The sequence below is a fragment of the Actinia tenebrosa genome, unplaced genomic scaffold (assembly GCF_029948245.1).
Source record: "Actinia tenebrosa isolate PJP-AT-01 unplaced genomic scaffold, QUT_ActTen_1.0 PGA_scaffold5__44_contigs__length_20552954, whole genome shotgun sequence".
NCBI classification, from domain to species: domain Eukaryota; kingdom Metazoa; phylum Cnidaria; class Anthozoa; order Actiniaria; family Actiniidae; genus Actinia; species Actinia tenebrosa.
Genome location: NW_028292582.1, coordinates 4,418,373 through 4,441,915, shown reverse-complemented (window position 1 = coordinate 4,441,915; position 23,543 = coordinate 4,418,373). Strand labels below are relative to the sequence as shown.

Genomic DNA, 23,543 nt, shown 5'->3' with positions numbered 1-23,543 from the left:
ATGGACGAAAACACACTTAATATAAACCCTAGTCATGGTCGACAAACTTCCAAAAAACGCCGCCATGTCAATGGATTTTTTTTTCTTTAAGCCATCAACGCCCCTCTTGAAAAACATTAAAGTTAACAACATTAATGTTGATGTTGTTGAACTGTAGACAATAGTATTTAGTGTGCCATAAATCCGCCAAAGACTTCACCCATATTTCTTTCAAATTATTAGTTTAACGCTATTTGGACTACCAGTGATGTGACTTCTTTTCGAGGACTTGGATCAAATTCTTAAAATGACTTCACGCCGTCCAAATCAATATTCATCCAAGCGCTAAATCGTAGACTAAGGGGGGCTGGGTGGGTCGACATGCTAAGTTCAAAACATCACTGATGAGTCCAAGCATATTCTTTACTAATAAAATCAATATATGCCTGTAAAATGTTCCAGTGTAGAAATATCTGCTGCTTTGGGTTAGTCTCGAATTTTGGATACACTATCATGTGTTCCAGTGAAGTTCCTTGGAGTTTCAATGTGTTCGTATTGTTGAAGTCGTTTGCATTCTTTACTTTACCCGTGGTTGGTATTTGTAAACATTTTAAAATTGAAATGATGCTAACCCTATTTAAATGAGTCTGTAATCAAGGAACACAGTGGTATTTGACTAATTCGAAAATGGTGTATTCTTAGGTAGCTGTATCACTGTAAGTGGCGTACATTCAGGGCTGTCAACTCTCCCGGATAAACCGGGAGTCTCCAAATTTTGGACCGTATCTCCCGGTCTCCAGATTAGAGTCTCAAATCTCCCGGATAATCCCCGAAGCTGACCATTTCTTGTAAGACTCGACTTTCACAATAAAATTCCAATTATTTTGTGTTGTTTGTGTTATTTTAAATCGCTAACAAAATCAAAACGTTCCTCAAAAAGTGTTCTTGCAAGCAGGCCATTGTAATATAAGCAATAATCTGATTGGTCAAAAATAAACCAATCACATCAAATGTTACAAAGCGAAAGACGTCTTTTCGCGTGTTTTTTGAAGCGCTGTGACGTCATGTCCCTTCCCTATCAATTCTCCAGATTTGAATATCTCGGGGGTTGACAGCCCTGTACATTGCTCTACTGTCATACTTCTATAGTGGAGTAATCTAACCTAAAATCACGGTCCTGCACTTCATTCCCTTTTTCAATAGCAAGATTAGTTTTAAGACTGATTGGCAACAAAAAGTCGGCAAAGCCAATGCAATATTTCATAACGACTTGAAAACTGTTTTCAGCGAGAACTTTAGTCCAAACCTGGACCCATTTTATCGGTGCGCGCGGCAAAGACAAAACGAGTAGCAGAAAGAGACTGGTAAGAAATGTAACGAAAAGGGTGGCAAGTTTAGAATCCAAAAAAATTAGAGATAGAAAAAAAAGCTGAACATTTCGTAGTATTCATTATTCTATAATATATATTTTTAAATTCATATGTCGACGTGTTTTCTGAAGCGTTTGACAGAAATAACTTAAGAAAATTAGTGCTCTCGTCACGCAACACCTATGACCTAGATGTTTGGGATAGGCGTGTTATATTGGCGATAAGTTATATTTGAGTGCTCTTGATCCCAACACTTATGGCACTCCCTGGTATGGCTCCCTTTGTCTCGTTTATTGAATTACTTCACACTCAAGGCTGCTATAATCAAGTACTTTGAACACTTGAAAACACAAAAGCTTCTGAATGCGATGACAGAAACTCGTCGCCGTTATTTCTTCGGCTAGCCGTTGATGCTTGGAGTGTATTCGTTGCACACCCATTCCAACTCAAGAAATTTCTTTGTTCTACAAACAATTTTACGAATAGGTGACTTCAAAACAGTGTTTTGAAATCACCCATTCGTGAAACGTTGAGAAATTGCCGACCGTGGAGACCTGGGTACGAATTTATTTAATTTATTGGGGTTTGTTTCTTTATTTTTATTTTTATCTTTATTTATTATTGATTAAGAATAATTTAATCCTTAACTTCTGATAGATTTAAAAGTAACTTTTGATAGATTTGAAATAAGGCAATTTGAACCATGTGTTATTCATTCCCTTGAGCTATATTTCTTCATGTAATGTTTCAAATACGAGTCTCTGTACTCGATAGGGGTTTCAAAATCCGAGTGGAATTTCGAATCCCGAGGTGTAGCCGAGGCATTTGAAATTTTCGCGAGGATTTTAAAGAAATAAAGGATCGAACTCGAGCAGACAATTATTGATGAACTGGAACTGTTTACCCCGAATCTAGAACATAAGGATGTTTTTTGCCTTTGTTTTTGTTTTTGGTAATAACATAAAAAAGTTTAGATTTTATTTATTATCATTATTATTTATTTATTTATTTATTATTTAACCATGTACTTTGAATTCATATCGATATAACGACATAACAGAAACACCATCCAGTCTACGCTATCACTTGATGAAGACTAGCAGTTTGCAGACACTAGTCAAACAAAACGGATAAGTATCAGTATGATATTAAATATTATTTTAATAATTTGCTCAGATTATTTATTACTGTATAATACTACTAATTGTAAGAATGTTGTCATATAGAAATAACAAATATAAATTTATTAGACCACAATTTATTTATTTATTTTGATCTTAAAGCCCCCCTAGATCGATGGAAATAACTGTTGTAGGCGTATGCACATATTTCAATAAACGCTGTCATCGCCAAAGGCGATAGGAGATACTAGGTCATTCCGACATGAAAATAGTTTCGTTGAATACAAAGAACATTGAAAAAAAAAGTATTGCGTGGTTGATACAAAACATCTATAATAATGAAACATACGTACGATAATATACTTCAACATTGAATCAGTCTCAACACTAAGATCCATGTTCTTGACGAGAATATGAAGCAGAAACACAAGTCCTTCCAGAGTGATTCGTGGATCTTAGATAGACCTATTTCTTATCGCTTTTCGCCAATCGCCTATCGCCTTTGGCTATGACAATGTTTATCGAAATGGGTGTATACCAATTAGGTAATATCAAAAATGTCAGTCTATATGAGTCAGTGAAGTGATTACACCAAGCTATTTTGCTTTAAAAATATCTAATTAAAGCAAAACCTTGTTAAATTAGAGCCCTTATGAGATTCTCGTGAACCGTTAATTTTAGGAAATGAAAAATCCGCACTCTGAAGAAGTATCGAAATCCAAAGTCACGCTTTGCAAGTTTGAGAATACAAATTGACATAGTGGATGATTGTGGATCAAGAGCCATAAAGTAGAGCAGATTTCGTATAACTGTGAAAAAATTCACTGGAAGGACGTGCTGTGCCGTGCCTTGCCCTTAATGATGTCTTCATGTGCAATTATTAAGCCGTGAACTTGATGAACACTACTGATCTCGCTCATCCTTTAGCACATCTTTCTCCCCCAAAGAAAGTTGATTCAAGTCATGTTGTGAGCACTGGTCAATGGTGGGATATACTCTGATGTTTCGCAGACATGCCAAATGCACTAGCCTAAAAATACGTACAGAAATGGATGAATTTTTTTTTTCATGAACCCTAAAAACCCTGGAGCCCTGACGACTGGAAATCTGACCCTAGCTAGCGAAAACCTTCTTGACATTAATTTCAAAGAAGTAGACATTTTTTTAAGGAAGTTATGCAGTCCGTAATATTCCAACCGCTATCTTTTTCATTCCCTTTCGCTTCGTCCGGTTAGGATTGATCATCGCTCTTTCCCCCAGGTTTACCCCCCGCCCCCATAACATAAACTCCCACATCAAAAGAAAAACTGAAAGGAAAGAAAAGCATAACAGTAAGGCTAAAAATTCTTTTACGGGAAGTTGTAGCTTCACGAAAGAAAATAGGTTTAGATTCGCGTACTGAGGTCACTAATCAGAGGGTTTCTGAGAATACTTTCTAATTTTAGTATAATCTTTAGTTTCCCTTACGTAGAACAGAGCGAATAATTAAAAATATATAAAAAGCGGCTTACATTTTCCAGTTAACCTTTTATGGTACGTGCGAACCGAGGAGGACTTTCACGGCAGACATGTTGTAGGGCGGAAACAATCTAATATATTTGCACTAAAAGAATTTTTATTTTTTCGAAGCAGAAAATTCTTTCTTTTGCTCTTCAACATGGCTGCCGTGAAATTCGTCTATACTGTGTAAGCTCGTAAACAGGAAGTGGCTACCAACATAACAGTCTTTAATTCTGGCTCACGTCTTGGCTAACCACAGGGACCCCATCTCGGTTTTCCCTAACAAATACATTTTACTGTATATCGTAACGCGTACATCCAGTACATAAACCAAGCTTGGACAAAGCACATCCTATATTTTGTTGTAGTATTTTCAACGGCATTAAATAATTCATAATCATACAACGTTTTAGCTGGTTTTCGTTATCGCCATATTGACTCTTATCAAACAAGATGGGACGGCCATGTCTCAGTTTTGTTATTGAACGATTGAAAACCACATTTCCATATATAGTCAGCCCAGCTCGGTCGTGCAGCATCTTCTCAATCTCATTTGACTTTTTTCATTTATGCATTAACTAAGAGAGAAAAAAATGGTTAGAGCTTTTACGCTGCAGAAAACTAATTTATGTTGAAAGATTTGAGTTTGTTTTCAGCAATTGCCTTATGTTATTGTTTATTCATTTTATATTAGTTTGTAATAATTGTTGTGTTTGTTTATAGTAAGTTTAGAGGCTTTCTTTCCTTTTCTTGTCTAACTTTTTCTTTGAGTCTTTCAATGTTCCCTTGAAAACATAAATAAACATTTCATTTTTTATCCGTATTCTACTTTCCATGATCCCTTTCACAGTTCCCTGCTCCATCTTGAAAGGTAGCCGTGCCTTTGCATCGCAGCAAGACGAACGGTGAGCTTGCAATGGTTGAGATCTTTTTCAACACCTTGGACAATTATTCGCATGTTTCGCTTCGATGTAAAGGCACGGCTACCTTTCAAGATGGCTCAGGGAACAGGTAAATTCTTTTAGTATGTTCGGAGCACGCGCGGTTTTCATATGAATGAGAAAGGATAAATTCGTAGCCGTGCTTTAGCCGTTCCGTAACTTCAGTAGCCGTACTTACGCGTTGTGATTGGTTAAATTACTGGAAAATCAATGGGAAGTCTTTTCAATGTTACGGCATGAAATAATGTTGTTGTATGTCAGTATCGTATATTTCCCACTCATGAGAAAAACACTCTAATAATTACTTTCGTTATTTGTTTGCTTGCTCATTTATCTTAATGGATTTTCAAGTTTATTTATTTCAATATTCTAATTATAACCAGGTTGTCTTGTTTGCTAACGCGGATGTTCTTATAGTCGCAAGTTTCTCATGTTTTTTATCTTTCATGAAGTCTGTACATTTGTCCTTCGCCAGCTGACGAGCCTCCCGTTCTCTATCAATAAATGAGTATAATTCTTTGACATTGTAGTTTGAAGTTAGAAAACTTTTTAATTTTTTTTGATATAAATTATACCTTGGAAGCAGATCGGAGTCCATTGGTGTGAGGGCAAAATGCCGTACGCCACCACAAAACCGGTCCCAATGACTTCCGGTAGTCTAATCCAATAGAAAACCAGAAACAACACCAACAACCGTCCAATCACACCACTTGACGGAAACCATTTCAATGTCCCGGAATGCAACGTTTTGAATCCGAGCGGATGTTGTGGAAGTTCAAGTATTTGTATGCTAATTAAAAGGAAGTAATTACTGTGATTGCTTGTTTATTTTTATTTAAAAATATATTTCAAAGATGTAGCTAAACATTACATGTTTTGAGTTTTATATTTGTAAAAAAAATACCTCAAGTTTCTCCCGATTCAACTTAGATATTTTCCAGGAAAATCGTTGTCGGCAGAATAAAAGAATACTTTTTATATAATTATTTTTAATTTGCTGTGCTTACTTGTCTCAAAAGCTTAGTTAACGAAAAATAAACAGAAAAGGTAACAGAGATCTGATTTATCGAAAAGTTAGGAGGCGGGATCTGACCGTACAAAAAATTTTTTTTACGTATAGTATGCGAGACAACTTATTTTCTAAACATATAAAAGTATTTATTGCAAAGTTTTACTGGCAGAGTCAACTTCAAGCCTCGAAAAATGATTTTTAAGGTTTGATAAAACAAACATTTCTATACATAAACAAAAAATACATAAGAATTCTAATGTATGGTATCGATCCCTACGTGTGACGCAGTTGATTCAGCACTTCACTAGCGCTGTAACTAATACACCAGCCAAGAATAGACGAGCAAATGATATTCAGGGAAAACCCGTAAGGTAGTTGAAGCTGCATATATAATCGATTGGAATTGACGGTTCGCCAAACACAACTCACTGTCTCTGATTGGTAGCGAAACTACAGTCAGGACCTGTAACGCTGAGTAATATTACAGTATAAAGCAAGGCAGAAGTTCTTGAAAATTTGATAAGGTTTCTTTTGGTTTAAATCAATAGCAGCTATGGATCGAGGTAGAGGAAGAAGGCACTTGATGAAAGAACCGTTACTTCCTAGTGGAACAAATACTTTTATTGAGACCATTGTTGAAGGTTAGAATCTTAAATTTCCTTAATGAAATCTTTTCAATGCTACACAAATTGGCATCCAGTTGAGACCTTATGAATCAAATGGAACCAAGTGTTGTGGTAAATGAGAGGGTTTTTTTTTTCATGAGTAAACTGAACAAACATGGCGGCAACCACGTATTGAAAGAAATTCTACTTTTCTTGTTAGTATTCTTTTTCGTCAAACAACTTTTTTAGTCGCTTTAGTTGACACACGAAGGTTTTGGTTTAGAAATTGTCAAAGATTTAATGCCATTTCTATATGAATTAGACCAATTATTTCCCGTTTTTAATTTTAGCAAAACGTGTGAATTAAAAAAGAAAGTGAAGTCAAATTCCTTCACAAAATTCGCCATTTTTTTGTTCTTTTTCAACTGAAAAAAATTAACGAGCTCCAAATACTACAATTGTAAGGTGATCTCTTAGCATTAACATACATCTTTCACACCAAGGAAGATCTAGATTCAATTTCGAGTCACGAAAATGTTTAACCTTGTGTAACATGGGTCACGTGACTTGCAAGGTCAATTTGTCTAATTGACTCGAAAAGTTTGTCAAGATTTGTTAATGGCAGTTTTAGCAGTGGTTTTTTGGGGAAAAAGTCAGTGTTCAATTGTAAGCAATTTTTATGACCGTTTTGCAATTATTTGTACTAATAGTATTAATTTGTATTTATATCGGGTTTACATGACGATCTCTTTGTTGCACTTGTTCCAAATTGAAATCTTTGTAAAAATCTTTGTCCGTAATTTTTAAAACGATATACAAATGGTTGTTAATCATGACATTCAAAAACAAACAACATATAAGAATGGCAAAAACAATGATAATCATGATGTTTATCCAAAGTACAATGAAATTATAGCATGATCGATGACATTGTCGAATCAGATAATCTTTTCAAATTCCAGAGTTCAAAAACTCCTAAAACTGATTAAAGTATTACAGAAAACTAAAGTTTAAGTAAGTAATGGTTGTAAATAATGTTGAACGTGAGTGAAAAAAAAAACAATGATCGAATGAATGAATAGCAGACGGACGACTTCCTGTCTCAGTGCAACCTGTCTCAGCGACTGGAATGTTTCCTAACAGGTGCGACGTAATCACGAAATCACTCTGTTGACAACGAACATTCATCGACTAAAACAATATATTTGCTAATAAAAAGTACTAAGTTTATAACAATGGTGATTATACCTATATAGGGTGAATTTTTCGTTAGCAGAATCCGAGAAATGTTCTTGAGAAATATTCAGGAGACCGTGCTAAATCAAGTTTTTACTTGAAAAAATGCACAATATCCAGTAGATTTACAGTAAAATTAGTTAATTTGCCTTCTTTTTATTTTGCAGAGAAAATAAATTTCTTTAGAACTTTAAAAACGAAAATTGTCGATTTTTTTTTTTTTTCGGATGTAATTTTGGTAAAAAGTAATATTTGAACAAACAACAACAAATAAATGAAAATGAAACTAGCCCAGTAACGAAAAAAAATTATAAACAGCTTTGCTTTAATTGCTCAGAAGAAAAAAATTACCAAGAATTTTACTTACTATTCAAAAACCTAGTATTTACCTAGATGTATTAGAAGTGTTTACATCGAGTAAAGCTTAGAGTGCATTAAACGATTTACTGTAAAGTACGATCTGTCAGCTGAAAAACTTTTACTTTTCTTTTTTGACCCGTACACACCATGATATTAACCAATCGCAGGTAGAATTAGCTTGATTGGCACTCGTCTAGACAAGCGCTGGCTGAAGGGTCATAATTTTTGGTCAACAACGACTCGCAAACGACTGATGTGACACTTTGTTTTATTGTGTAAAAAGGTCATGGCTTGACTTCCTTCCGTACTAGTGTTCTTGGCCGTCTCAAAATCTCTTCTTTTTGTCCCTTTTTTCCTTTTTTATTGCTGGTATATCCCCATTGAAGCTTAAGCAATTTTGTAGCATCGAAAAATATAAAGAATTGGGTAATTGGATTATTGTTTGACAATTAGCTTTTCGTACAAATTTTAGTGGCGCTTGTCGGTTGTCAACGGAGACACAGGTGTAATGCAAAAAGTAATGAATGTTATAACCAACTAAACTGAAACAAAACTAGTTTTGCATCGTAAAATGGTAAAACTTGCCAATGTTTAATATCAATAGTACATATAGTAATATTATTTTATTGCTAGTTAGTAAACAATGTAACAATTCATTGGAGTGTCGAGTAAATTGTTACAACGTCCTTCACTGTCATTTACAATGAACACCTAAAAAACTTCGTGAAAAATCGGCTATTAACTTGATATAGTTCTTGTCGGTCAGCTTCTTTGCTTGCGTATTTACATCTTACATTTTCCAACCATGCACATTGTAGAAACCATAATAATAATTTGATTGTTTTCTTTATGGAATGTGTCAGCCCAAAGAAGCGAAACCTGCTCAAAGAAAGCTTTCATTTATCGATAGACGTCCGTAACGCTTTTTGGTCAAGTTTGACATCTTGTCATCCAAACCAATCCTTGAAATAACTAAAGGAACTCGGTATTTGAGAAAGAAATACGCAAAAAAATCTCTGGCTTTGCTTTCGAAACTAATGTGGTGTAGATTAGATGACACCACAGCCAATACGGCTTTAGGCTGTTGGACGAAGTAGTAAAGGTCAAATATACGTCAAAACAGAAAAAAGTTTCTCGCAAATCATTGCGACACGGTGTCTGATTGTAACTCCCAATCAAACTCAATGATTTTTGAAGACAACTAACGAAAAAAAATTGTATTCAACGTTATCACTCTTTGTTAATTGGTCTTTGTTTCTTAGTTTTATCTTTACTAACTATTTAACACGAAATGTTTCCTGCTAAAATGTTTATTCATATTGCTACACTTTTGGATATTGTGATTTTGACATTTTGAAATGCTAATATATTTTATTTTATTTAATATATCCCAAATAAACTGATGCGTATTCGGCTTGCTTACTTTATTAACCATTATTATACACAATATGCACTCTTTGACTGGTCTACCTCGTTGTATTATCATTTATCAAATCATTTATTCTCAAATGATCACCGGCCTCGTAGCCGCCATCTTGGAAAAGTTTGTAGTCGCCCAACATGGCGGCCATGTCTACTGTTAATATTTTCTTGGGAATCAAGATTGCAAACCAGCCTTAGCTAGGAAAACTTTTGCCACTAGACACATGATTTAAAATTTTTATTTAATTATGGTTTATTCACATATGTTTACAGAAAGCTTTCCTGATGATTTTGAAAATTACTTTGATGCTGAGAATGGACAATTTGACCCAATTCACACCATCACGACTTCATCCACCCAACACGCTGACTTTACAACCTCCACTTCTTCGGCTTCATCCGGCTCGTTTATCGGTAGCAGTATTTCTGATAACAGTACTTCAGAGCACCCTACGATGCTACAAGCAACACAGTCCTTCCCAAGGAGCGGACGCTATCAGCAGAAATTTCTAGACAGTGGTAGCTCGAACAGCTTCCACAGTTCGGGATCCCTGCACGATTGCGTTACCTTCTCGAACCATGTATCTCAAAACTGTTTACAAGACGAAATCTCAGCGTCTTTTCCGCTGCAAAGCACGGGTCCAGGATTTCTTAGTGATAGGTCGAGCTACAACAACGCCTGTATGGGGTCAGCTGGGGTTTTGTCAGACTTCTCGACTACATCAGAGGAAGACAATGATCCACTTAACATCGAACCAACCATTCCTCTGGACCCGAACTTTGATGTCCACGATTATCTACATAGTCTACAGGTTGAGTTCATCCAAATCAAGGACCGAATCTTTGAGAAACAACAGAGTCGTAAAGACAAGAAAGCGAGGCAAAGGATTGTTGATGGAAAGGTGAAAATTTCAGTTAACTCTGATAAACCGATTGCTGAGCTTAGGGTGTGGGTACGTCGCGAACCACAGGCCGCGACGCTGTGTAATGACAAGAATGGTGATGTTGAACTTAAAAAGCCAACTTTGTTAAGACACACTCATAATCAGGTAAGACAAAATAAAATAATTTATAGAGGCTTTGCACTATCACGTGTCGGCGCCCATGATACAGCTTGGACTACCTGTAGTTAGATGGCAGAACAGTAAAATCCCATTGCTCTCGGGAATTGAATTCTTTCTCACGTAAAACAATTGTATCGTTCCTCCATCTAACATGGCTGCCGTCACGTGATGGTGCAAAGCCTCTATCGTACTAATTACAGTTATTTTATAATATTGATTGCTAAATCGTATGTATCAAATTATTCATATTTCAGTGGCTTTACGTGGTCGACCTAGACTCCGTCTACCAAGGGAAGGAACGACCTGTTTACGAGCTGGCCAAAGTCGAAATGAACGAACGAAATATGTTCGAGATCCTGGCCCAAGTCGTGTTCAAAAATGGTGACGTTAGCGAGAAGATCACTTCCAAGCCGTTTCTCATCCGGACGCTCAAGAGAACACTCCAGGATGATGGTCAGAAAAATAAAAACAAGTGGACTGTACCGAAAAAAATGGCAGCCATGTATTGTGCCACAATGCTTTACGAACCCCAATATGCTAGAGGTCCGAGCCACTTAAGATAGGATCAAATAATACACAAGTTGTAAAGTTTATAGCCTGCGTAGCGGCGCTTTGGGGAAAGGGAAGGGGAAAAGGAAGACGAGGGGGACTGGGGAAGAGGGAAGAAAAGGGCCCCTTTTTCTCCCTCCTCCTCAGTTCCTCTCCAATTTTCATTCCCTCCCTCCTCCCCAAAGCGCTGCTACGCAGGCTATAATGTTTTTCAGCTTCAAATATAAGAAAGTGTTTTGTTATAGCAGATGCAGGTCATCTTAAGATGGTATTAAGGGTTCGCAAAGGATTATGGTCAAAACATGACTGCTATTTTTTGTATGACTGTAAATAACCTTGTTTAGCGTTCTATTTAAGTAGCAATCACTAGTATTCTCGCGCTGTGATTGGTCAAACTGGTATCGACAATGCTGTACCGTGACTTTGCCATTCACCAAATTTTTACAGTCATACAAAACTCTCTAGTGTTCCTAACTCGAGTTGATCTCCAGGGAAAGCAATAGACTACTTCGACGAGATTCGGCGGCCATCTTGAACCATAAGGCATTGTGGGTCATCCAGGGGTCAAAGCCGTTTGTTACAATAATGGCGTCGTTTGATATTTACGGTTCGCAACAAAACATCTTGACAAGAGATGATATAATAAATACACAAAAATTTATCAAATATCGTGGGGCCGTCATTTCAAACTTTTGTTTTTGTTTCGTTTTGCCCCCTGGGCGACACATTAATGCCTTGCATTTCAAGAATGCCATCGCATCCTCGAAATAGTCCATTGCATTCACGAACTCCTAAGTGGTTGACACACTCACTAATTATCACTTTAATATATATTAATGAAAATGAACAATCTAGTCTATATTTTTCTAAATACGAGATTAACTTAACTACTGAACTACTTATATGTTTTTACTATGATACCTACTGTAGTTTAAGAAGCAGTTGTAAAACTAAAATAAATGTATTTAAGAGTTTAATAAAATGTCTTTTAAATTGAACAACTTTTAAAATTTGTCTTCTCGGAAGAAAAAAAATAAGACAACAACAACAACAACAACAACAAAAACAACACACCAAAACACACACACACACACACACAAAACACACAAAAAACACACACACACAAAAACACACACACACAAAAACACACACACAAAACACACACACACACACACACACACACACACACACACAAAAACACACACAAAAAAAAAACACACACAAAAAAAACGAAAAAAAAAATTTTTGCAAACGATGTTGACGACTAACAAAATGGTCCTAAGACAGAATAACTCGGACCCTATAATAATATAATAATACATAATAATATATATATATAAAAGGCTATGTTTTAAAATAGAAGTAATGATAACAAAAAATAAAAAAACAATAAGAATAATGATAATAGTTTTGAATAATATTTAAGAATAATATTTAAGAATAATATTTAAGAATAATATTTAAGAATAATATTTATCTTCACATGATAATTGTGTTTGAATAATGAAAAGATAAATGTATAAAAAATGAAATAAAAATATTAGATAAGAATTGTTTAAAAAGCACATGCATATATAAATAGATAGATAGATATGTTTTAGAATAAAAATATACACATAAAATTTTTATCTATTTATCTATTAATATATTACAATAATAGCTTGGGCGTAATGCTTTCCCATTTCGGACCACGTGTCATTCCCTAGAATATCATTTCTTTGTTTAACGGTTGCGCGCGAGAAGACACATGAATATGGATATAACGCAAACAAAGAATCTTATCCTCGAGAGAATGACACGTGGTCTGAAATGGGAAAACATTACGCCCAAAGTAAAGAGTTTAATCTTTGTTCTTCTCATTGTGTCCACAGTCCCCCAGGTGCAATCAGTGTCCACTAAAAGGCCTCATACCTGGCATCCTGGTGGAATCCCCAGCAAGTCAATAAAATATTCACCACGACGTTATGTGGAAAACGAGCCAGACTCGTCAGGTCAGCAGTAAGTAGACGCATAAACACGTTGAGCCCAACTCTATGCCTGCGCCACATACATACGCAATCAGTCATCTGTTCATGTAATCACCTATCTATACACACCATTTGTACCACAAACACGTGCCCAAATCTATTTACCTGCGCCACATGCATACCCAATCAGTCATCTGTTCATGTAATCACCTATCAAAATACACCATACCAATAGACGCATAAACACGTTGAGCCCAACTCTATGCCTGCGCCTCATACATACTCAATCAGTCATCTGTTCATGTAATCACCTATCTATATACACCATACCAATGGACTTATAAATACGTTGAGCCCAACTCTATATACCTGAACCACATACATACCCACTCAATCATCTGTTCATGTAATCACCTATCTATATACACCATACCAATAGACTTATAAACACGTTGAGCTTTTTTTATTTATTTTTTCCTCAAGCACTGATATATCCCATGATAGACTTCTTTGCCATCATCATCTTTTCTTCACGTCATCGTGCATAATCTCTGTCACAAATATCATCTTTAATTGAGAATTGCTCTCAATTGGTAGTAATAAGTTTACCAGTTGCAAAGAAGTTAAATTTTTGGTTGGTGCTTTTGTTGTAGCTTCTCCAGTGGGTTCATCGACCTCAACGAGCACCACTTCCACAAACGCAGGTAAGAATAGAATGCATTCCCGTTTTTCGAGGTGACGTTCCTTCAAGATCACATCCCCTATCACTCGTTGTTGCTCTTCTCTAGCTCTGGGACCATGTTTTTGCTGCACCCTATCTCCTCAGTTCCACAAGATCTCGTTTGCTCTTCTCTAAGACCACTTTTTTGATTAGACATGACAGTTTCCCTTCCTCATGCACTGACTCTATCTCCTCAGTTCCACAAGATCACTTCCTCTATTCCTACTGGGGAGCGCCACCTCTCTTTTGCTCTTCTCTAAGACCACTTTTTTGATTAAACATGACAGTTTCCCTACCTCATGCACTCTCCTTAGTTCCACCTAATCACTTCCTCTATTCTCACTGGGGAGTGCCACTTCTCGATTGCTTTTCTCTGGGACCACTTTCTGGAGCCACTTTCTGGCGCGCAAGTATCCCTACAGTAGCCCTGGCCCAGCATCTTGGCAAGCCCAACCTGTATTTTCACAAAATTTAGTATTTTCTTAGCAACCCTCCAAAAACAATACTACCTCCCCCAACCAATTTTATTGACTCCCTTTTCCCCTTTTCGTAATAATTAAATGCCTCTTACAAGCTATTGTAGCTCTAACTCAAATCGTTGCTATCGCAGCAATAGAGAAACTCGTGGTGGATCATTTGGAAGCGCAGCGTGCCAACATCGAACACCTCACTTTCGGGTACATGCTCCAGACGAATCGTGGAGACATCGCTTACCATATTCGTCTGACAGACCAGGCACAGGACCTAAAACTGACGGAGGGGGTGGTGGTGGGGTTTTTCCCTTCGGACGGAAAAACTAAAATCGAGCCGCTTTGTAGTGAGAACATCAAAGATGCCGTCATGGCGGGTGTGATCAGTAGGTCTGCGTACATCGAGGCCGAAGTTCCTAGTGAGAATGACAAAAGTAAGATGACAAAGTAATTGTGTTATTAACAACAGCTAGTAGGGACTGGTTTGATCTTGATTTTGACTTCTTTTCTCCTTTACTTCATCCCAGTCCTCCCATCTTGCCTCCTTACCTTTCTGCCTCCCTGCCCCCTTGCCTCCCTGCCTCCTTGCCTCCCTGCCTCCCTGCCTCCCTGCCTCCCTGCCTCCCTGCCTCCCTGCCTCCTTGCCGCCTTGCCGCCTTGCCTCCTTGCCTCCTTGCCTCCTTGCCTCCTTGCCTCCTTGCCTCCTTGCCTCCTTGCCTCCTTGCCTCCTTGCCTCCTTGCCTCCTTGCCTCCTTGCCTCCTTGCCTCCTTGCCTCCTTGCCTCCTTGCCTCCTTGCCTCCTTGCCTCCTTGCCTCCTTGCCTCCTTGCCTCCTTGCCTCCTTGCCTCCTTGCCTCCTTGCCTCCTTGCCTCCTTGCCTCCTTGCCTCCCTGCCTCCCTGCCTCCTTACCTCCTTGCCTCCTTGCCTCCCTGCCTCCCTGCCTCCTTACCTCCTTGCCTCCCTGCCTCCCTGCCTCCTTGCCGCCTTGCCGCCTTGCCTCGTCTTAATCCATTTATACCTACTTCACTCCATACCTCTTTCCGTCCAACCGTCCTTCACTACTCAGCTTCATTTACTCATTCGCACTTTCAATCTCACGCACACTCTATCTTGTCCATCACTCGCACTCTAAGTAACTCATAACTCAATTACTTACTCGTTTTTTGCATTCTGTTCATCCCATCTTACAATCATTTATTTATTCCATTTCTCACCCATCCTTCCCCCACTCATCATATATATTTTTTACTTTTTCAAACCCACAGATTATGGCAAAACCGATGCTGTTTGTGTGATTGGAATGATAGGAGTCCAGGTAGAAGGAAGCGTGCGGACCGGCGAGAGAATCTATACTTCAAGCTCAAAGCGTGGAGTAGCTATCCCAGAATCCCACCTGCCCCTCGGGGGTGTGATCGTACACGACAATACGTTACTAGGCATGGCAATGGAACCACGAACACCTAAAGGCCCCGAGGATCTTAATGTTGTCAAGTGTTTTGTGTGTATTGTACTTGGGATAGGCACCAAGCAGATGGCGAGAGAGGTAGAGACCATCTTGGATGGCATGGAGAGTAATCTAAAGCTTCAGGTGATAAATTCTTCGAAAAGGACTTGGAGACGTGAGTATCCATACATTTTGCAAAAATTATGTAATAGCAGCTTCATCAATATTTCAATATTAAATAAAGCTTCTATTGCTGGGTATCACTTGACGTCATTTCCTGTCTCGTGCGGAATGTTCATCAGCTGAATCGCAATCAAGTTTTCAATACGATTCCATCCCCGGGAACCCAACATTTTGTCGCTCGTGAAAGCGTGAAACGAACGCTAGAATTTTACTCCTGAGTTCCCGAGGATGATACAATTCTTTCTGGAAGACAGCACATGGCAGTTATTTGAACACCATTTAGAGCAAATTAAAATTCATCGACAAATGAGTTTGGGCTAGGTACCCGAGTAAGCGCAGGTTGTGACGGCCCACGCCCAATCAAGGAGGTAACCATGGCAACCGGGCCTCAGCTGACTTACCTTTTAAGGAATCAAACAACCCAGAGGAGGGAGCGTGGGAAAATGCTTTAGTTTGCAAAGCTGCCAGCACTGCAACGACAGCAAGTGTGCCCCTGAAGCTGCATTGGTCCCCCCGACACGAATGGTGTGGACCGTTGACCAACAAGCATTGTCTTGCTTTTCATTTACCAGCTGATTATATTTCATAAATTCTAACGGAGACTCTTCTTCTTTCCAGGTATCTACTGCCTCGGAACCCTTGCACTACTATTTCTAGCATTAGTCGGCTTTCTTCTCTACCAGTATCTGGCCTCTGGCACTATGTACTGGTATTGGAGGTGTGAACGGGGAGGATTACCAAACCACTACCTGAAATACACATTCTTGGACGAAGGCAAGGTAATATGGTGAATATTTTGGATGATTTTCACAGCCGCCATGTTGGATGAATTTGACCAAAAGATTCGTCATCAGTCACTTTTGTTATATCATCCAACATGGCCGCCGTGACTTTTGCTATTATTGGAAACCAGCCGAATACCGCTGCGAGCTTTACTTTATGACGAGTATACCAGAATAATCCTAAATTCAGGTTTCCAGCTATCCACGGAACCGGTTTGCGTTAATTGAAGAATTGTGAAAGAGAGTTGTCTCAATGAATACGGAATTCCACGGATCACATTTTTACGCATGTCTATTGCTGTTTGCTGCTGAGCATAATGACTGAATTTAGTAAAACCAATGCGGTATTCACGATTTCACCACACAGTTGCCCTAAAACTTCAAAGGAAATGCAAGGCAATGTGGCGTATTTATTACTGGGGGAGGGGAGGAGGAGGGTTTCAATCTTGTTCCAAGACTCCGCGTTTCTCTTGCTTTTCTTTGTGCTGACCACGAAAAACGCAGGCTCTGATTCGGAGGGGTTCTAAAACATGCGCATGCTCTTTTTTGGCTGCTGTCCCGAATGATCGACTCATAATAAAGCCTTTTTATGTGTGTTTTTTTTCTAGTCAGTTGAAGTGAACGGCGTCGAATTCACGTACGATGGAATAAACAAGAAGCTCAGCGAGTTTTTTGAGAAAAGAGAGATTAAGCACTTCTTTAATCGAACAAATGGTATGTCACTGAGTTTTCTGGTTGTATATGAGCTAAAATTCCTTAAGGTCTGAAACGTAATTCCTGCAAATTGGACAATTTCTCTCTCTCTCTTTCAGGTGTTCGTTTCTTTTTGAATCTGGACCGTTGTGCTTATGGCGGAGAGCAGGGAGGCGGATTTTTGAGGAAGACAGTCAAAGGTGGTCTCGTGCTGGTCGTTGGATGCCACTGTGAAGCGCCAGTATATAAGTTTAAAGACGAAATATGGTGCGCCTATAGGTGTGCTATGATTCGTGGAAACTTGACATGTAACCCTACAAGCTGCCCAAGTAAATCTCCCCTTCACTGGCCACCACAACCTTCCGAGTATTGCTTCGCTTATAAAGATCGTTGGAACGTGACAAAAGAAGGCTGTAGAATTGAAAAGCCAAATTCTAGTATTGCTGTGATCTCTGTACCTTTGTTACTCTTTTCTTGCCTCTTTTTTCTGACCAGTTACTGGTTTATTTCATATTAAAAAAGTGGCGGTGGTGGTGGGGACTCCCAACTCAAGCGACAGTAGCGTTAATAATGTAGGAATCCCCAGTGTTTAAGCAAAGCAAGAGATTTCATGATTACACGAACACAGTAGCTTGTTTATTCCATGTACAAAAGACAATATATATCTATCATTTTGCTTATCTATATTCATCAAACTGGATTTGATTTTGGTTTTATAGAAGTGTTAAAAGAGTCTAGGAATGTTGGAAGTTGGGTTATTCACCGGCACGGCACGGTGCGGTACACCGTACGCTTCGTTCTTACTATTGCTGGGCTCCAACTAGCTGATAAAAGTCTTTGAATCTCATCATCTGCTCCAAATGGTGGTCAAACAGTGACTACCATGTTCTGTCAACCAGAAAGAATTCTGAACATTCCGCGCGAGACAAAAAATGACATCATGTGAAATTCAGCGATACTCGTGACTACCTGTAGGGTTTTGCGTTTTTTCTCCTTTTATTGGTCTCCCTCGATCACCTAGTTCCATCCCTACCCCCAAAAAATTATAAATGTTTCTATGATATTCATATTTTGTATTGTAACTATACTCAATATAACTTAACCTTACATACTAAGCACTAAGATTTTTTTATTAATGTTTCGATCTATGATTCCCATCTATGATACCTTGCATACCAGGCAGTATGTTTTGATGTATGATTCCCATTTTTATATTATAAATTTACTCATTATATAGATTAACCTTACATACCAGGCAGTTAGTTAGAGTTTTATTATTATTATTATTATTATTATTATTATTATTATTGAAAGAGCACGTTAATTCTATATTTCAATTCTGAAATTATAATAAAAATTTCGGTTGGTGGGGATTTCCACTTGACAACAAAGAGTCTTATATTTTACGAAAGACGAAAAAATTTTTAAAAATTAGCTCATTTCCTCATTTCCGTCTAGTTGCCAGTTTTGTGATTTTCTGACAAAACCGTATATTGTTCTTTCTTTCTTTCTTTCTTTCTTTCTTTCTTTCTTTCTTTCTTTCTTTCTTTCTTTCTTTCTTTCTTTCTTTCTTTCTTTCTTTCTTTCTTCCTTCCTTCCTTTCTTTCTTTCTTTCTTTTGAATTGGGCTCCCTGTACGCAAGCTCCCCAGTCACCCCGGGCCTCGATAGTTAAACCACAGGCAACCCAAGCTCACTACATTTATAAGAGAATAAATGGATCTTAGTATTGCAATTATTTTCTTAAATACACTTCAAAACTCGCTGAAACTGCATACAGGAGTCCAAAATATACAAAATGATACGACAGGTAAGTCGACAAACTTTTATTCACTTTTTTCTAAATTCTAAATCCTCAAGTTCTCTTATAAATGCATTTAGCTTGGGTTGCCTGTGGTAAAACCGCTAGAGTGTGGAATCAATGAAAGAACGAACGAGGAACGATCAAAACTTAAACATGGTGCTTCTCGATATTCTATCATGGATGGCAACGCTTGCTACTATAGGATTTTATCTCACCGGATTGTAAGTATTCCTTGAAAGATATAGAAGATCTTGGACTAATTCGAGATCATTCTACATTAATTCTAGCTCCATTCCTAGATATATGGGTAGTTATAGTTGTGAAAATTGTGAAAATTTTAAGAACTTGAGAGTTAAAAGCTTATGTTAGCTACTTATACCCGTTAATTAAGAAAAACCTAAGTAGCGAAGTTAGAACGAGACTGATCTTATTCAACTCGATAAATAGATATTAAAATCACTTTAATTTTACAATTATTTCAGTGAAAGGATGCTTGCTTTACTTACAAATTGGACCATTGCACATGCAAATAGATTTACCCATTGATTAAAATATTTTCTAGGATAGACTGTAAAGAAATTATAGACCGGCAATCAGCTGGGACTACTCCTTTTCTTCCATTCCTAACTACTCATTTTTGGTAAGTAAAAAAATGTAGATAATACTGTATTTAACTATATAATAGATAACTAATTTAGGTGATGTCAACTAGAGTACAAACAATATAACCGTGAAACTTTAGTAATACTAAATAGTACAATTTCATGCAAATTTCACTGTTTTCTATTGTTTAATTAGCACTATTTTCTACTATTTAGTAATTAGCGTTTCACGGACTAATTGTTTGCACTCTATTTAACAGTAAGACTAAACAAGCTATTGCATAATTTTTTTTAACCCCTACCCCCCCCCCCCCCCCCCCCCCCCCCCCCACCATTGAGAACCTGGAGACATGAAAATCCCTTTGGAATTCCCTGCTATTTATGACTTAATACCTCTGAAGAATACAGTGTACATGTGAAATCAGGATCCTCAACCCAGCACAGCCAAAAAAAACACAAAAACACCCCTAACCCCTGACCCCTGAAGAATTACATCACTAAAACACCTTCAACCCCTGAAGAATTCCAAGGTCCTCAACAGGGGATGGGGTACGAAAAATTTATGCAAAAGCCCAATCCAGTATTAATATGATGATACATACTATATATTTTGTAATCTAATTCTGCTGCCTTATTACGTGAAGATGTGCTTAACTTAGTTTTCTCCTTCAAAGTTGTGGTCTGTGGTTATGTTATGGCTTCATCAAGGCAGATCCAACTGTGAAGTTTGTAAATGCTGCAGGACTGGGTTTATCAGCCATTTATATGGTTTGCTATATTAGTTACAGCAACAACAAGGTAGATATTTACTAACTAAATAAGCTTCATATGACCCCTTGCATGTGATGTCAAAGGAGTTCAATTTGGAGGACAAAACAAAAGAATGTCAATCTCCTGAGAATTGAAAACCTATTGTGTTGCCCTCTGAAATGGGCAGCATTCTGATGTACTGCATGGAGTCTATTCAAATATGCATGATTTATTCATGTTATAAACTCAATTGAAGAATCGTTGTCGGGTTCAGAAACATAGAACATAGATAAGCTGAGACCAAAATGGTACATGGGATGTACGTTCATTATATGCATGTGACTGGCGACCCGTGGCATCATCCACTGTTTTTGATACGCGTTTGGCATCCTAAACCAACCGCATGGATGGCGCAAATGAATAAATTATAATATAAATATGTCATTTCCATGTGCCATTTCGGTCTCAGCTTTTATGTTCTATGTTTCTGAACCCTACAACGATTCTTCAATTGAGTGTATTCTGTTGTTGTACCACTTAATGTGACTATTCTGACCTTAAAGGTCCTTGATGGCCCTTCCGCCCCCCATTTTAATGCAAGGCTTGCATAAGTACAATCATAAATACTACTACTACTAAGAAAGCTTTCAAACACACATTGTCAAACAACAGTTACAAAGTACTATATTAAATTTAAAATGATCACACTCGTCACCAATAAAGTATACAAATGATTGCGACTCCTTTTTTATCTAACAGACTTTGATAGACTATGATCAAAAGCCAACATAAGTTTTTTAACATTCATTGTTAAACATTATTTTTCAGAGCCGACAGTTTACATTAGTGATACTAACCATGGCAGTTGCTATGGGTATTGAGTATTATCTAACACGTATCATCAAGGACAAGAGAGTCAGGGCAGATTATCTTGGATTGGCATGTATCATCACTACTATGTTAATGCAGGCTTCTCCACTTTTTACTGTGGTATGGCTTATGGCTTTAAATTTTGTTACAAAATCCATGATTTATAAAGAACACTAGACTGATTCCATAAGTCGGTCCCAGTTTGCTCTCTTTTTTTTTTTTTTGTCGCTCACAAGTTAGTTGAGCGATCACACCAGGAACAAAGAAATGAAAACTACAACTTATGGAATCAGTCTAAAAGAACACATTTGAATTTAACTTGTCAGAGAAAGTAGCCTAGAGTAGAAACTTAAAGGGATTAAAAGTTTAATTGAAGAGTGGGTAAGATTTTGTCCAAATAAAGTTTTATAGGATACTTAATTTATTAACCAACACGTGATAGTGGACAATCGGCCATATGCTGGCCATTGGTTGGCCAATCCTTAGCTCCCACCACCTCTTGAATGGAATGCTAGCCCCTCATTTACAAATGAAATGTTGGAACTTGAACCTTAGTGTGATAAAGAGATAAAGAAAATCCTCAAAACAAAACACGATACCAACAAGCAACTTTGAGAGGCAGCATATTAGCATTTAACACACATCATCTTTCCTTCCTTTGTATGTGAAATTTAGAAAAATTCATAGTTAAGATTCAATTATTAATAATTTGAATTGCATGCATAAAGGTGACAGTATTGAAGACTAAAAGCACAGAAACAATGCAATACTTCTTCAGTCTCATGATGACTGTTGTGTCACTTATTTGGTTCACTTATGGCTTCGTACTACAAGATTCTACTATCATGGTAAATTTAGAGTTTAAATTTTCTTACAAATAGCCATAAAGTGGCATTTAAGTTAGCTTGCATAGCGGCACATTGGGGGGGCAGGGAATAGGGGTGGGCAGGGACTGGGGTTTTTCCATTTTCCATCCACGTATTTCATCCACCTGTTTCACCTTATTTAGGGTCTCACAGTGTGTTATGACACCCTTCTCAAAAAAATGGCTGAATTTCTACTGGTTAGTAAGGGCTTTGAGGGTCTATTTATTGAATGGGAGATTTCATTTTCATCATTCTTTCTTATTGCCCTTATTGACAGCTTACCCTGAGGCCCTTCCATCTGTACGAAGGTGGTTAGCCTTGGCTCCAGTGGTCGCATCACATCCAAGGCTTTCATTATGATGTGTCTAAGGAATATCCCACCCAACAGAAAATAATAGTAAAATAATAAAGAATGTGATCCCAAAATCTGTGTTGGTAGAGTGTCACCTAATCCCAACACCTGACATCCTGTTGACACCCTTCTGTTCCTTTATTTTTTATTACCCCCCCCCCCCCCCCCCCCTTCCTTTGTTGAAGAGTGCAAAGATTTCTGTAACAAAATAACAATTTATTCTAATTCAATTTTCCTTTTTTTTTAAGGCCCCAAATATTTCAGGAGTACTATTAGGTCTAATTCAGCTGTCAATGTTCCTGGTATTCCCATCCAAGCAAGTTGCTGCCAAGAAAGCTGATTAAATTATGCTCTTAATTTCAGCTTGAAATTCCTAAACTATATTTTACAATGTATTGGATGGATTTCTTTTTGCTGGTGTATTTCAATAGGTTTTACTAAAAGTATTGGTTAAGAAGTGAATTTGTGTAAGCTAGCCACATATAATGAATAAAGTTGCAATTTTTTGTACGTCTGAGATTCTTGTGGCTAGACTTGTTCTAGATTAATTAATTATGGTGTATGTTGGGGATTTGATGGACCTCTCGTAATTATGTTATGTGAACCAATAGTTCAAATATCCCAGAATCAATAGCGCAGCGCACTGATTCTAAAAATAGCTTAAAGATTCGGACAAACATTGTATTCTGTTTAACCACTACGAGGATCATGCGAACTGATTTTATTATTTTTACTTCAAGTTACAATAATAACCCATGTAAACTAAGATCAACTGCAATCGGCTGTGAAAATTATCTGCTGAAAGTAAACTTGTAAGTTTGTTTGTCCGAATTTCGCCTTTGTCTTCGTTTTTATGACGTCACGGTTGCTCTGCGCTATTTA

At 37.6% G+C, this 23,543-nt stretch overlaps 2 protein-coding genes across 2 annotated transcripts; both read left to right on the top strand.

Annotated features, from left to right (window-relative positions):
- The first annotated feature begins 6,333 nt into the window (after positions 1–6,333).
- Positions 6,334–18,866, top strand: LOC116303646 (uncharacterized). Its single transcript, XM_031713225.2, has 10 exons — positions 6,334–6,564; positions 9,820–10,595; positions 10,865–11,063; positions 13,031–13,150; positions 13,780–13,830; positions 14,458–14,751; positions 15,583–15,936; positions 16,563–16,723; positions 17,335–17,440; positions 17,539–18,866. The coding sequence occupies exons 1-10, from the start codon at positions 6,477–6,479 to the stop codon at positions 17,934–17,936; spliced, it is 2,547 nt and encodes an 848-aa protein (XP_031569085.1). The 5' UTR covers positions 6,334–6,476; the 3' UTR covers positions 17,937–18,866.
- Positions 18,867–19,327: 461 nt separating this feature from the next.
- Positions 19,328–23,171, top strand: LOC116303647 (sugar transporter SWEET1). The gene is made up of 6 exons (XM_031713226.1): positions 19,328–19,442; positions 19,784–19,861; positions 20,498–20,621; positions 21,402–21,563; positions 22,172–22,291; positions 22,910–23,171. Exons 1-6 carry the CDS (start codon positions 19,339–19,341, stop codon positions 23,003–23,005), a joined length of 684 nt encoding a protein of 227 aa, XP_031569086.1. The 5' UTR covers positions 19,328–19,338; the 3' UTR covers positions 23,006–23,171.
- The last annotated feature ends 372 nt before the right edge of the window (positions 23,172–23,543 follow it).

Bases quoted from the DNA above. Each gene is read 5' to 3' on its own strand.
- LOC116303646 (XM_031713225.2), top strand. From the start codon at position 6,477: ATGGATCGAGGTAGAGGAAGAAGGCACTTGATGAAAGAACCGTTACTT. The intron at 10,596-10,864 runs GTAAGACAAAAT...TTCATATTTCAG, and splicing joins TAAGACACACTCATAATCAG to TGGCTTTACGTGGTCGACCT. The intron at 13,151-13,779 runs GTCAGCAGTAAG...CTTTTGTTGTAG, and splicing joins AAACGAGCCAGACTCGTCAG to CTTCTCCAGTGGGTTCATCG.
- LOC116303647 (XM_031713226.1), top strand. From the start codon at position 19,339: ATGAAAGAACGAACGAGGAACGATCAAAACTTAAACATGGTGCTTCTC. The intron at 21,564-22,171 runs GTATGGCTTATG...GCATGCATAAAG, and splicing joins CTTCTCCACTTTTTACTGTG to GTGACAGTATTGAAGACTAA. The intron at 22,292-22,909 runs GTAAATTTAGAG...TTTTTTTTTAAG, and splicing joins TACAAGATTCTACTATCATG to GCCCCAAATATTTCAGGAGT.